This window comes from Pipistrellus hanaki, assembly GCF_964339955.1.
Source record: "Pipistrellus hanaki genome assembly, chromosome: 5".
In the NCBI taxonomy this organism is placed as follows: domain Eukaryota; kingdom Metazoa; phylum Chordata; class Mammalia; order Chiroptera; family Vespertilionidae; genus Pipistrellus; species Pipistrellus hanaki.
In genome coordinates, this window is record NC_140507.1 from 67160003 (window position 1) to 67174884 (window position 14882).

Here is a 14882-nt window from a genome sequence, read left to right on the forward strand (position 1 = left end):
CCCTCTGTCAAAATTTACCTGCTTTGACTGAAAATTCCATGGGGTTTGAGTCTCTTTATCCCTCTCAGTTCCTGGGTACTTGCCGATAGCAGCAACTATTATTCTTTTGTGATTATTTTTTTCTGAGTTTCATAAAGCCAGAGAGGTTTACCTTGTTTGTCTAGATTCGTAGTCAAAGGTGAGTTCATCTAGAACAGGAATCTAGTCTTTACCTAGCCTCTCTCAGCACCTGGCTGCTTTCTCTGTGTTCCACTTATATCTGTATTGTCACCCAAAGCTCACTGAAGAGTTACCTGCCCCAAAACATATCCTTACTGTCTGAGACTCTCACTATCAGAATCTCATTGGAACGCCTCTGGAGCCACTTTAGTTAAAATTCACAGGCAAGGTGCTGGTATGGACAGAGAGAGGAATATGATAAAAAGTTAAGTTCCAGAGTGCACGTTGTAATGGAGGAAAAAACAACAGCTTTGTCTTGTTGAAGGCATCATGTTATTTAAAGAGAGAACATTAGTTATTTGCTCTCTCTCTCTCTCTCTCTCTCTCTCTCTCTCTCTCTCTCTCTCTCTCTCTCTCTCTCTCTCTCTCTCTCTCTCTCTCTCCAGAGGTAGGACATTAAGAGACGGGACACCACCGTGCAGTCCTCCCCTCCAAACACGTTTCTCCAACTCTGTGTCCACACCGTCTTTTAAATAATGCTGAGGGTACTTGGGACTATTATTTACATTTTCTTTTTAAAAATATATTCCATTGATTTTTCTACAGAGAGGAAGAGAGGGATAGAGAGTTAGTTAGAAACATCAATAAGAGAGAATCATTGAACAGCTGCCTCTTGCACACCCGTAACCAAGGCACATGCCCTTCACCGGAATCAAACCTGGGACCTTTGAGTCCGCAGACCAACGCTCTATTCACTGAGCCAAACCGGTTTCGGCTACTTACATTTTCTTTTCCCCAATAGATTGTGAGCTACTTGAGGGCTGAGTTCACTTCTTATTTCCAGAATGCATCATGCCTGATATGTAGTAATTAATGATGAGCTGCCAAACGCTCTTATGAAGGCTTTACGTATATCCAACCATTTAGTACAGGAAATGGCAGGAATCGATACTCCTCTGGACATCTGGTTACATCCATAGATCTCTGACCTCTCCCCACCTAGCGCCCCGCCCCGCCCCGCCCCGCCCCGCCCACTCCGCGCCCCGCCCACTCGCCTCCGCGTGGTGGAGAAGCCTGTCGCGCTTCGCTGACGTCACCAGAGCGCGCCCTCGCCGCCGCCGGTCTCCGATCACGCGTCGGGTCGTTTTGTCCCAACTTCTCCGCTATCAGGCTGCCCCGCGACTCCAGTTGCTCCGGCCCGGACGCCCGCGTCGGCACAGGCTCTGCGACATGTCGATGCTGGCTGAGCGTGAGTGTTGGGCACGGAGGCCCGGCCTGGGCGCGAGGGGAGAGGTCCAGGTGACACACATGCCGGACCCGACCCGGTAGCAGGGTCTGCGAGTCGCTGGGAAGCCGGGTTCGGTTCGCCCTGCCCGCCGCGGAGACTTGCCAGCCCAACCTCCTCCACATGTTAGAGCTGCGGGTCTGCTAGTGAGAGAGACCGCGGGGGTCACCCTCAGAGCTGGGCACGCGTGCGGGGGTTTGAATGAGCACCAGGACACGGATCGTGGGGTCCCGAACTGGCCCTTTTCACTTCCCTGAACCTCAGCTTCCTCGGGTTACAAAGAGGTTAAGCCGGCAGAATCTCCTTCGACTTCGACGTCCCTTTCTCGACCTTGTATGTAACCCAGAAATTGAAAAGCAAGCAGATTAGAAGCATCAAAGGCAGGCAGTAGCCTTTTTTTTTTTTTTTTAAGGCGGTATAAGACTTTGGCGGTTTTAACTTTGCTGGAATTAGCACTCTTCCACGAGTGTTACAGAGATGCCTCATCCTGCCTCTGTTTGCCTTTGCCACTTACTGTCACTTTGTGAAATTCATTAATTTCCTTCCTGGAGCGGCTGCGGAACTTCTGAATGGCACCTGCAGCTACGGTTACCTGCCACCAGAGGGCAGTGGTGCTGTGGGCATAACTTTGAAAGTACGTAGTGAGCCTAGATCTGAAATGCTTTACTTAATAGACCAACAGCAACTACTCTGAGATTTTTGTGAAATAAATGCTGTCAGCTTTCTTTTAACTTAGGGGATGGAGGGCTGTGAGCACAAAACCAAGTGGATTAGGCTCCACTCCAGTTCACAGGAACAGGAATTAAGGTTCAGAGGAAAATTATTCACCCCACCCTAAGTCAGTGAGCTAGAAATGGGACAAAATTGACCTAGCTGTCTCTATCTTTACGTTGCTGCGACTAGGACTAGCAGTTTTCTACTACTTCGAAATAGGACTCAAAGAATTTAATATGTTTTAGATGGCCGGCTTAGAGCCTAGATCTCTGAGGTCTCTTCTGGTTTTAATATTCTTTGGTATGTGCTTAATTCAGTAGGTAATAGGGGACTTGGCCCTGGCTCTGCTAATTCATTTGTATCTCTTTCCGTGATTAGTTTCTTTGTGGTATTTAAAAACTTCATTTATTAACTTTGTCACTAGGTTGTCTTAAAAAATCAATGAGATGGTGAATGTGGAAATAGTTCGAAGTATGAAGTGGTATACAGGTGTAAAGTCTATCTGTAGACATCACTAATTACAATTGCATAATTTTTAAGGGAATATTTTCAGTTCTCTCCACACCATACCTCCACATGTTCTTCCTGAGTCCATTTGAAAGATTGCATGTTTCTAGATATTTATCCACTTTGTCCATATTGTCCAATTTGTTGGCATATAGTTGTTCATAATGTTTTCTTATGATCATATGTTTTCTTATTCTTTGTAATTTCTTTGGTGTCAGTTATTTCTCCTCTTTAATTTTTTATTTTATTTGGGTGCTCTCTTTCAGTCCCCAAGCCGACGCTCTATCCATTGAGCCAAACCGGTCTTAGGGTGCTCTCTTTTTACCTTGATGTGTCTGGGTAAAGTTTTGTCAATATTGTTTATCTTTTCAAAGAAACAGCTTTTGGTTTTATTGATCTTTGCTTTTTTTAAGTCTCTACATCATCTATTTCCACTCTAATTTTTATTATTTGTATTCACTTTGGGCTTTACTTATTATTTTTCTTTTTAAAAAATATTTTTATTGATTTCTGAGAGAAAAGGAGAGGGAGAGAAAAATAGAAACATTAATGATGAGACTGAATCATTGGTTGGCTGCCTCTTGCACGCCTTCTACTGGGGATTGAGCCCACAACCTGGGCATGTGCCTTGTCCTGGAATCAAACTATGACCTCCTGGTTCATAGGTCAATGCTCAACCACTGAGCCACACTGGTTGGGCAATTTATTGTTATTTTTCTAGTTCCTTTAGGTATAAAGTTACATTGTTTACTTGAGATTTTTCTTGTTTCTTGAGGTAGATCTGTATGGCTATGAATTTCCCTTTTAGGACTGCTGTCACTGTGTCCCATAGGTTTTGGGTTGTTATGTCTTTATTTTCATTTGTCTTAAGTTAACTTGATTTTTTCCCCTTGATCACATTGTTGACCCATTCATTTTTTAGTAACCTTTTATTTAACTTCCATGTGTTGTTCAGTTATTTTCTTGTAATTGATTTCTAATTTCACACCATTGTGATTGAAGATGTTGATACAATTTCAGTCTTCTTAAATTTATTGAGACTTGTTTTGTGTCCTAATGTGATCTATCCTAGAAAATGTTCCATATGTTCTCGAAAAGAATATATAGTCTGCTGCATTGGGGTGAAATGCTCTGAAGATATCAATTAAATCCATCTGATTTAAAAGACTTAGTGCCCAGGGTATTTACTGGGGGCTGGTCACCTAATCAACCTCTGCCTGGCATGTATCAAAATTCCAGACTCTCTGAAGGGGTGCAGGTATTTGGCATAAACCATATTGTTTGTGTAAACAGTTAGACATAGTGAACACTCATTTTTGAGAATGGTAGGAAGCTTCCAGAAACCCGAATTCCCAGCCAAGGGCCAGCCTTGTATGCAAGACTATGAAACAAGCCCTGACCAATTTGACTCCGTGCATAGAGCGTCGGCCTGCTGACTGAAGGGTCCCAGGTTAGATTCTGGTCAAGGGCATGTACCTTGGTTGCAGGCACATCCCTAGTAGTGGGTGTGCAGGAGGCAGCTGATCGATGTTTCTCTCTCATTGATGTTTCTAACTCTCTACCCTCTCCCTTCCTCTTTGTAAAAACTCAATAAAATATATTTTTTTTAAAAGGCTCTCCTCCCATCCTTTTCCCCTCCCCTCATTCATTCACATATTTATTGAGTGCCTATTGTAGAAATTTATAGTCATATGGAATCATATGACTTTGGAGCATTTCAGTGAGAAGGGAAGGAAGGTATCGTTAGTATCTGTAGATCACCTCTGTGGAGGGCCCAGTTGATGATGTCAGTGGGAACTTTGTTTGTATAAAGGCCCTGGATTTTGCTTGGGGACATGAGGCACATTTCTGTCTCTAAGCCTCAGATTTTCTCATCTATGGAGATAAGAATATCTACCTTCACTGAGTATCGTGAAAATGGAATGTAACGTGGGGAGCATTCGGCACGTATGGCAACAAAAGAGGCAGTGACCCCGGCTGCTGCTGGTGCATCATAGATTGTTGCCTTTAGCTGACTGTGGAAGGCCCAACTGATGGTATGTCTAGGTATTTCGATTTGTGACCTTTGGAGTGAATATCTTCTTTTTTGTCTTAGAAGGTCAGTTTGTATGTTGGGAGTATACAGTTATTGGGGAAATCAGGGTAACGACCCAATCTGATGCTGAATCTGGTACCTGTATCTAATAAAACATAATGTATGTTACATTTTATGCAAGTATGTGTGTATGTATTAGGTATGTGAATATTTGTGTGGTATTTCCCAGGTTTGAAAGGTAAGTTGCTAAGGAGATACTTTGTCATTTTCAGGTCGGCGGAAGCAGAAGTGGGCTTTGGATCCAAGAAATACCAGGTGGAGTAACGATGATTCCAAGTTTGGCCAGAGGATGCTGGAGAAGATGGGGTGGTCTAAAGGAAAGGTATTTCGGAGAAGAACATAAAAATATCAGATCTATGCAGAGAGATTACAAGTCAGGAGAATGCATTTTTCTTAGGAGACTGAGAAAAATTTATGTTTTGGATCAATAAGTGATTTTGGAGAAAAACTATAGTGATCTAGTGATGATAAAGTTAGAATTGAACATAAATGTTAGCTCTTTTTATCATTTAAACTGTATTATTAGCATCTTTTAATTAGTTACATTTCGAATATACTTAACCATCAGAGTTTTATGTTGCTAAGAGTAATACTTTATTTCCCTTCATAACTAGACTACACATTTTCTACTGTTTTTCACATTCCAGTTATTCCTGACTCAAATAGGACTTCTACTGATCTCTCTACACTCAAATGGCCTTGTCAAGGTCTTTCATGATCTTATTGCCAAATCCAGTGGGCCCTCCTTTGTCCTCACGTTAATTAATCCCTTAGCAGCATTGGACATATTTGACTACTTCCTTCTTGAAACACTTCTGTGTTGACTCCCACAGTACTGCTTTCTTTCTCTCTCAATCTCAGTCCCACCCTCCCCCTCCCCCTGCTTCTACCTCACCAGCCACTCCAGTCGGTGGTGGCTGCCTCTTCCTCCTCCAGACTACTGAGCTGTGGAGCCCCGGGTCCTTTTCTGTACTCTGCTCAGGTGAGCTCACTTATGCCAGCCTATGCTTGAATTCTCTAAAAACTGATGTTATCTAGCTGTTAACTTTTCTGTATCTAGCCCAGATCTGTCCTCTGAGCCCAGGTTTATAAATGAGTCAGCCTGCTTGACATTTCCACTGCAGTAGGCATCTCAAGTTTATATCTTTTATTAGGAAACACTTGATCTCCCAGATCTTTTTCTTCCCAACTTTCCCCATTTTCGCAAATGGCACTTATTTATTCAAGCAAGAAACCTAGGAGTCAGACTTGGTTCCTGCATCTCTCACTTCAGTGCCCCAGTCATTATTCCTCTCTCCAGGGCATCCTCCTGGTCCAGTCACCGACACTGCTTGCTCTGATCACCATCCCACCCTGTCTCCTGCTTCCCTGCCTCCTTTCTTTTCCTCCTCGGGGCCATCCGACAGCCAGAATGAGCTTTTAAAATACAGAAATTAGATCATGTCATTCAGTTGCTTAAAAGTTCAGTGGTTTCCCACTGTTTTAAAGGATAAGATCCAAATTTCTACCATAATTTCGAAGGTCTGTGAGCTCTAGCCCTTCATATCATCTTATTTCCTCTTCATTCACTGAGCTGAAGCTAGCCTGCTGGTGCCTTTTAGTTCTGCAGTGTACCATGCTCTCTGGGACGCCTTACCAAGGAGTGTTGATACAGGGACCTGGTATCCATTTCTCTCCTCTTCTCGGTGTTGTTCTGTATAATTAGTTAATGGGCAGAGTCACAGACTCATAAGACTTCCGATGGGCTTCTAATATTTTTGTGGCAGAACTCTGATTTGGAGCATTAAATAAAGCATGTTCTCCATAGTGTTTCCCTGGTCCTTAAATTAGGTCTCAGGTTGAAGAGTTAGTATTCATTATTTTAAGTGCATTTTTTTTGGGATAATAGCCATATCTTATGAGAATCCATTGCACTGTCTTCTTTTTGAGGGCACAGGTAGTGCCCTGCTCCTAGATGTTTAGTAATGAATGGCATGGTGGGTGAGGGAAGATAGAGATAATCATATATCTGATTTAAAAAGCTAACTCTTTTTGTGTTTAATCTCCACAGGGTTTAGGGGCTCAAGAACAAGGAGCCACAGAACATATTAAAGTTCAAGTTAAAAATAACAACCTGGGACTTGGAGCCACGATCAATAATGAAGTGAGCAACAGTGTGCCTGCTGGAGATTTTTCTTGCATAATTGACTTTAATATATACATTTTAAGCCGATCAGATTGATCAGTTTTTAACTATTCAAGTGTGTATCCTCCTTGTTTTGGTTAAGTACGCCCATGGCTGAGCTGGTTCTTTATCATGTGTCCTGCCTGCTCTCTCTGCCTTATTGTCTTCACGGGGTTCTGTACTTGCATATGGGTAAGAGATGCAAACTAGTTTTATGGCTAAACTTTGCAAAACGTATACTTTTTATAGAAATACTCATTTCAGGACAGACAAGAAGTTTTACTTTTACCTGTGTTTTAATATTAGCTTATATTATTAAAAGTTGCTGACATTTAGTTTCAAAAAGAAATTAAAAGATTCTCCTGCAAGAAAGTGGTACTCTTTTCCTGTACCATTCTCTGTTTCTGACTGTTAGTTGATAGCAGTTAAATTTATTCACATTTCCTCTTAAACACTGACACTTTGTAAATGTGACACTGTAGTTAAAAATTAATGGTCTATCCCAGTGGTTGGCAAACCGGCTTGCGAGCCACATGTGGCTCTTTGGCCCCTTGACTGTGGCTCTTCCACAAAATACCATGTGCGGATATGCATGTACAGTACGATTGAAACTTCGTGGCCCATGCACAGAAGTTGATTTTCGGCTCTCAAAAGAAATTTCAATCATTGTACTGTTGATATTTGGCTCTGTTGACTAATGAGTTTGCCAACCACTGGCCTATCCAGTCATCATACTTTTTATTTTCAGTATTACTTCTTTAGACAAGTCTAACCTGAAATCTTTGTTCTTAATTATTTTTTAAGTCTTTTATCATTTTCAATATTCTTAAATTTTTACAACCAACAGAATCTGGTAGAAAATCTGGAGAATTTCATTAAGTAAACTGAATTACTTTGATTAGTTTAGCAGCATTGAGTAGTAGACTAGATCAGCTAAATTTTTTGGACTAACAACTAAAATTTTAAAAGTCTATAGAGGGAGTTTATATAAAGTTGATTTTGAAGGTAGTTGTTGAGAGATATACAGATGTACTTAAATTTTTACAAGAAGCATTGCCCAGTAAACCTATTTAATATCACTTAACTTTAAGCAGTCTTAAAATAGTGTGTATGAGGCAAATTCCTCCATTGATACCTTGCTTCCCACTGGTTTAGATGGTTTTGGAAATGTTCATTTTCTCTTAAAGCCAGGTTCTCTTTGTTACAATGAACTCACTGGCTTGTCACCTTACATGTGGGTGCTGATTGGTTCATGGAACTTGGAGTCCTTTCTCCTCCATTCTCCAGGGTTATTTTGTAAAATGGGGTCCATGCCAGCAAATAGAATTGGGCAAAATATTTAAAGTTCAAATGAGCAAAGAAGGGAGTCCCCAAGTTCATGATTGCATTTTTCCTTTACTTATGTGATTTAAACTTCGTGAAAAAAATTTTATTTTGCTTTCTTTGAATATTTAGTATATAGGTTGCCTGCTGATTATTTGACTATAAATTGACTATAAGTTATGCACATTTGAAATCAGGACTGAATGTTTCCAAGGAGCCCATTTTTAATACTAAAATAAATACATTTCATTTCAAATTTGCATTATATCTTTCAAATTTACAAATATCTTGGTGAAACATTTAAAAATTCACGTTAATCATCAGATTTTCTTGATTCCAAAATATCTCTTATCAACCCAGGTAGGTAAAATATAGACTTTTCCTCTAATGATTTTTTTTTTGTTTGTTTCAGGACAACTGGATTGCTCATCAGGATGATTTTAACCAGCTTCTGGCTGAACTGAACACTTGTCATGGACCAGAAACACCAGGTATGGGAAATCTTTGCCTTGTTACCCATTAGATTTATAAGATATAACCTCTCAAATTAAAACATTCTTACCAAATATGTTTACTCTAAGCATCACATACCCAAAAGGTGATTTATTGAAGCAATTAGAAACAGTCTTTCCTGTGTATATTTTGATAGTGCTTTCATTGCGTGTAAAACGGCAACATTTCTGACTTAAGAGTTTGAGATGGCAAGATAAATCCACTCAGTTTACAACCCCAAATAGTAAAATGATCTTTCCAGGGTTCCTTGAATGTGACTGAAAACATTTTAAAAATACAAAGCAAGAAATATCAATTGAAACCATAAATTAGCAGCCAGCAAAGGCTTAATAGAAAAGCATGTGTGTGTGTGTGTGTGTGTGTTTGTGTGTGTGTGTGTTTTGATTCTACTTAATTAAACTTTTATCTTTTAATGTATTAATGTATTAATATCTGTCTGCCTTATTTTTCTCAATGTACTTCTGAGATTTATCCTTGATGTATTATCAAAGTTCCGTCGGTGAAATGTTTAAAGTGACCCAAAAAACTCTATTATTTGTCAGGAAGGTAGTAAATGCATGACAGGTTCCAAGCAGTGGCGCCTAGTCCTTGGGCAGTCCCATCCACAGGTTCACCTTTGCAGGCTGATTCTTTTTTTTCTTTTCTTTTTTTTTTCTTTTTTTTTTCTGACTAAGACATAGAAATATCAATATCTTGAATCATTGGCTGCAGGAGAGTTACCAATCTGTAGGTTAAGTTCCACTTCGAGACCACTAGAGGGCAGGGACTGAGCTTTGCTGGCCTGCTTCTTATTTAACTCAGTTCAAACTAGTAGGCCTTCAACTGCTAGTATTGAAAAGTCTTTGGAATATTCCTTTAAGAAAAACCCTGTTTAAGGAGTGGACCTGGAGAGCTAATAGATTATTTTTCTGCCAGGTCACCTTTCATAAATACGTATCTTTATTCAAGTGAATTTTTGGTCAGAGTAAAGCTGAAATTAACTGTATTAAAGCTGAAAAGTAGATGATACAATATAACCCAAAAACATCTTTTTTTATAATAAATATTTTTACTTCCTTAAGATTACTTACCAAATCCATACAAGTTGCCTTTCAGTTAAACAGAAATTCCATACTGTCCTCTTCATAGGATCTTGCAAACATTCTAGAAATAACTCTTATCTTCTTGTGGGACAGAAAGATCAATATACGTATTCTTTAAAATTTTATTTTAAAAAAGTTATCTTAGTTACTCTCTATTTGACTCAGCTTAGCCTTTTCGTAGACTTAATTTCATGGTTTTAGGAAATGTTTGTTACTTCCATCAGATATTTTGTTCCTTATGATTTTTTTAATATGTTTTATTGATTTTTTTTACAGAGAGGAAGGGAGAAGGATAGAGAGTTAGAAACATTGATGAGAGAGAAACATCGATCAGCTGCTTCTCACACTCCCTACTGGGTATGTGCAAGCAACCAAGCACATGTCCTTGACTGGAATCGAACCTGGAACGCTTGAGTCCGCAGGATGATGCCTATCCACTGAGCTAAACTGGTTAGGGTTGTTCCTTATGATTTTAAACTGGTATGCTGATAACCTGCCATCCACAAAGGTGTGGTTTAGGACAGGGATCTTCAAATTATTTTGCTCACATATCCTCTAAGGGAATTTTGAAAAGCTATACACCCTAGCTCACATTTTTATATCAACATCTATAATGTTTTTAATCATAGCTTCAAATTGTTGCAAATTGTAATTTCTGTCCTATTGGGAAATATAGGCAATAAAAAAAACACCCATTACGTTAGTCCCAAATATATTCAGTAGGTAAATACCAGAGCAATTTGATATTGTCATCTATTTAGAAATATATAAACAAGTCCTTAATAGTCAGAAATACTATATTTCATAGTTCCTTTTCTTCTGAAATAATGTTTTGGTTGTATATACCCCATAGTATTTTATGTTACCACTAGAGGCCTGGTGCACAAAATTCATGCCTGGGGTGCGGGGTCCCCTCAGCCCAGCCTGCATTCGCTCCAGTCCGGGACCCCTTGGGGGATGTTCGACTGCCAGTTTAGGTCCAATCCCCTGGATTCCCTGGATCAGGCCTAAATAGGCAGTAGGACATCCTTCTCACAATCCTGGACTGCTGGCTCTTAATCACACACCTGCCTGCCCGCCTGTTCCTACTGCTGGCCTGGTTGCCCCCAAATGCCTCCCCTGCCGGCCTGGTCCCCTCTCACAGCTCCACTGCCAACCTGGTTGTCCCACACAAGCCCTGCTTGTTCAGTCATTTGGTCGTCCCTCACTAACCCCCCAGCTGGCCTGGTAGTAGGAAGCCATCTTGTGAGGGTGTGAGAGTTAATTTGCATATTACCTCTTTACTATTTAGGATATTTTTTGCTTAAACTTTTAAAAATTCTTCATCCTATCATACTTCTCTGCCACAAAACAAATGCATATACCTTTTTTGATTTATTTCTAATAACCTCAAGGCTTTAAGTATATTTTTCCTTTGGCTTAAGTTGTTATTTTAGTAGATTATAATTGCTAAAACCAGGAATTATGTTATAAATTTTTATAAGTAATTAATGGGACAGTAAAATCTTTTTGGAAGTGTCTCTCTCAGTGAGATAGATTGGTGTGTGGGGATGGGCTGTTTTCGCTGCTTTGATTAAAGCACATATGTCAAACACAAGGCCCTCGGGCCAAATCCAGCCCGCCAGGCCTTGCAATGTGGCCTGCACCGCACTGTCATCACTGCACTCCGCTGTCAGTTTATGACATTGTCAGTTTATGACTGTTCAGTAAACCATTCGGCCTGCGATTTAGGCTGGATTTTAGATTTTGGCCCCTTTTCTGATTGAGTTCGACACCCCTAGATTAAAGGATGCTTCCCTGATATTAGTACTTTGGCTTGTTCCTATTTATCTTTGCCTTTCTTTTGTAAACTGGGTGGAGGACATGTGGGAGAAGTGTAGGAGAAGCAAACTGATGCATCCACTCCGAATCAGAGCAGTTTTAGGGAAGAGTGCATGTGGACAAATAGAAGCCGATTCCCCAGAGGTCTGTCCTTGCCCAGATATGCTTTGGGAAATCTGTGTATTGGGAAGATGGAGAAGATAGAATCCCAGTAATTCTTACATCCTCCAAAATGGGAGAGCAGCTCTGCCAGGGACACAGTGTAGTGGTTAAGAATGCACACTCACTTGTATCTGCCTGTATTTGAACCCCATTGTAGCCCCCTCCTAGATGTGCCTCATTTTAACCCAGTGTGTGTGTGTTTCTGTGCAGTTTTAGCACATGTATAGATTCATATGGCCACTGCCACAATCAAGGTAGAGGGTTGTTTCATCACTACAAAAGAGCTGTCTCATGCTGCCTCTGTATTCAAACCCACCTTCCACCCCTCTGACCTCTAACACCCTACATTTCAAGAATGTTATATAAATTTAATCATATTGTATGTAGATTGACCTTTTTCACTAACCATATTGCCGTTGAGGTTCATCCAAGATGCTGTGTGTATCAAATAGCTTATTGCTCTTTATCGCGGTGTAATATTCCAAAATAAGGGTATCCCAGAATTTGCTCAGCCATTCACCCATTGGAGGAACTTTGGGTTATATCCAGTATTTCACTATTATGAATAAGGCTATTATGTACTTTGGGATATAGATTTTAGTCATTTCCTCAAAGACTAAACATTTCTGGAAAATAGCCTTGCTTGATTCATAGTATACAGTTTAAGGTGAATTTCTAATCATTTGGTTAGAATTCAATAATAAGTGATAGAGTTTCCAAAGATTTTATTTAAATAAGACCATGTCACTGTAAGAGAACACAGGAGAATGGATTACAGAGAGTTTAATGTAATGCTTTTTTTATTTTTTTTTATTTTTAAGACTCCTCAGACAACAAGGAGAAGAAATCTTTCAGCCTTGAGGAAAAGTCCAAAGTTTCCAAAAACCGTGTTCATTATAAGAAATTCACAAAAGGTAAAATTAATAATTTCTTTATTTATTTGTTATTGATATCTCTGTGTTCCCAATGGGTTTCTTAAAGCAGTTTTAGCTCTTTGCCAACATTGTGTCTTGTTTCCATTCAAAATGGGGAATTATGGATAAGCTGCCTGGGTGGGTCTAACGCGGTGCTCAAGTTTCAGTATTTATTGTTAGTCTACTGGGGATCTGGTTAGGGTGCATCAGATTCATTAGCTCTGAGGTGGGGCAAAGCTGGAAGTCAACTTGCTATTTAGAGGTAAAAAGGGATTTTTAAATGGCTAGGCCAGGAAATAATTTTAATTAATTGCTCAACATTTTTAGTTACATTTCTTGTTTTTCAGAGTTTAATGCTGGTGTTGAATAGTCCCTAACATTTTTCAATTTAGAGAATTAGGTTCTGTAATGAGATCTCCAGTATGAGAAATCTCACTTCCCAGTTGATCCCACATCTTTTTTTCATTTCATGGAGTGTTAACGTGGGCATCCCTTTGTCATTGCAAAGATAGTGTTAGAAAACATGTTTGAGAACTGGGTGGTAAATCCTTTCTTCCTCCATCACACCTCCCCACTCCCCAGTAGTCAATTGTGCATGCAGTTGTCCTCTTTAACCACTAGGTGGCGGTCGTGTATTGTAAGAAACAATTTTGAGAGTTCATCTACTCCCCAAATGTTTTTCCAGAAAACAGTATTCTGCATTAAGTGCACTTTCCAGGCAGAGAAGCCTATTTACTGCATAATATACTTAAAGTATTAAATATGATGATAATATATGTTGTAATATCCAGTCACAATTTGATGGTTCTTTTATGGGAAATTGGATATACACACCCATCTCTTTGCTTCAGTCTTGTTGATATGACTGGGAATTCCCCAATTCCTAGAACCTGCCTGAATAGCAGTGGGAGCTGAAATTCCCACCTATTTAAACTACTAATGGTGGTTCTCACTGGGGCACAGGACCCCAAAAGATAGGAATGAGATTGTTGTAAATGAGAGCCCATGGCAGAGCTGAATGGAGTGGAGAGCTGACTAGCTTCAGGAATGTGTACAAGGAGACACTGGTGCTTCATTCCGGCCCGTCCCAGTGGGTGTGGTTTGTATGGCTCTTCCTGTCATCCCTCTTTCTCTCACGCTAGAACCTCTGTGGTTTTTCTCTATGGCTTCCGATCAGGGTTTCTCTCTACCCCGACCTACTAGAAGACAGGCCTTGCTGACACTTCAGTCCTTTTGAGGAGAGGCTGAAGGTCAGTTCATGCCCAAGCCCTTAAATGTCCCTCCTTTTCTCATTAGACCCTATAGGAAAAAAAGAGATACAGCAGAAGAGTACTGAGCAAATTTGTGTCATTAAAAGTGTGCCTGTATCTTTTGGACGGTATGGCATCCTTTTAAGCTTTCACTTTTGCAAATAAAATCTTCTAATTTTCTTTTAGTATCCAACTACATGCATGAGTTCATCTGAAGCATTTGCTGAAGCCAGGATAAACCTCATTAATCTGCTTTAATCTAATGGGTGCCCGGAGTATCTGCTTTCTATTTCTCTATTTCTGGTTAAGCCACTCCCTTGCCAGGTGACCCTGTGAACCTTTGTGGTGTGTTGTGCCTTCATTCTTTCTCTTTTAAGATGAGGTGTGCCTCCTTATTAGCCTTGCTTGGGGAGGCGGGGACAATGGTATGCAGGGAAGAGAGTTCCAGGTATATTGTGAGAAAGTAGAGGAGACTGAGTGAGAACACAGAAATGCAGATTGGGAATAAGTAGAAAGATGGGAGAAGGATGCAGAAATCCAAGTAGTGAAGAAGACAACTTTTTCCTATCCATCTTAACAATATACAGGGAAAGATTATTTTAAAGTTCTTTATTTGCCTAAAATAAATTTGTTCTTGTAGAGACACTATTGTCACTGGATATGAATGATAAACTGTTTCCTCTAAGGTAGGCTGTCTTAGGTCACAGGAACCTGGTGCTGGCTGTCACTCTCTCAGACAAATTCCTTAACCACCTTCCTTCTTTCAGACTCAGTTTCCTCTTTTGTAAAGTAAAGAAAGATTTTTAAGACATTATTATATATTTAAAATAGGTTCTGTTTTATGACTTACTAGTAATGACCCCATTGTATGGAACTTTTGATTGTTCAGCATT

At 40.0% G+C, this 14882-nt stretch overlaps 1 protein-coding gene across 1 annotated transcript in view; it reads left to right on the forward strand.

Annotated features, from left to right (window-relative positions):
- The first annotated feature begins 1226 nt into the window (after positions 1-1226).
- Positions 1227-14882, forward strand: part of PINX1 (PIN2 (TERF1) interacting telomerase inhibitor 1) — a 78471-nt gene continuing 64815 nt past the window's right edge. Inside the window, exons 1-5 of the mRNA XM_084886458.1 lie at positions 1227-1408; positions 4973-5082; positions 6811-6903; positions 8660-8738; positions 12647-12739. Of these exons, the coding sequence (XP_084742584.1) occupies positions 1390-1408; positions 4973-5082; positions 6811-6903; positions 8660-8738; positions 12647-12739 (394 nt within the window). The 5' untranslated portion in view covers positions 1227-1389. The remainder of the gene's footprint in view (positions 1409-4972; positions 5083-6810; positions 6904-8659; positions 8739-12646; positions 12740-14882) is intronic.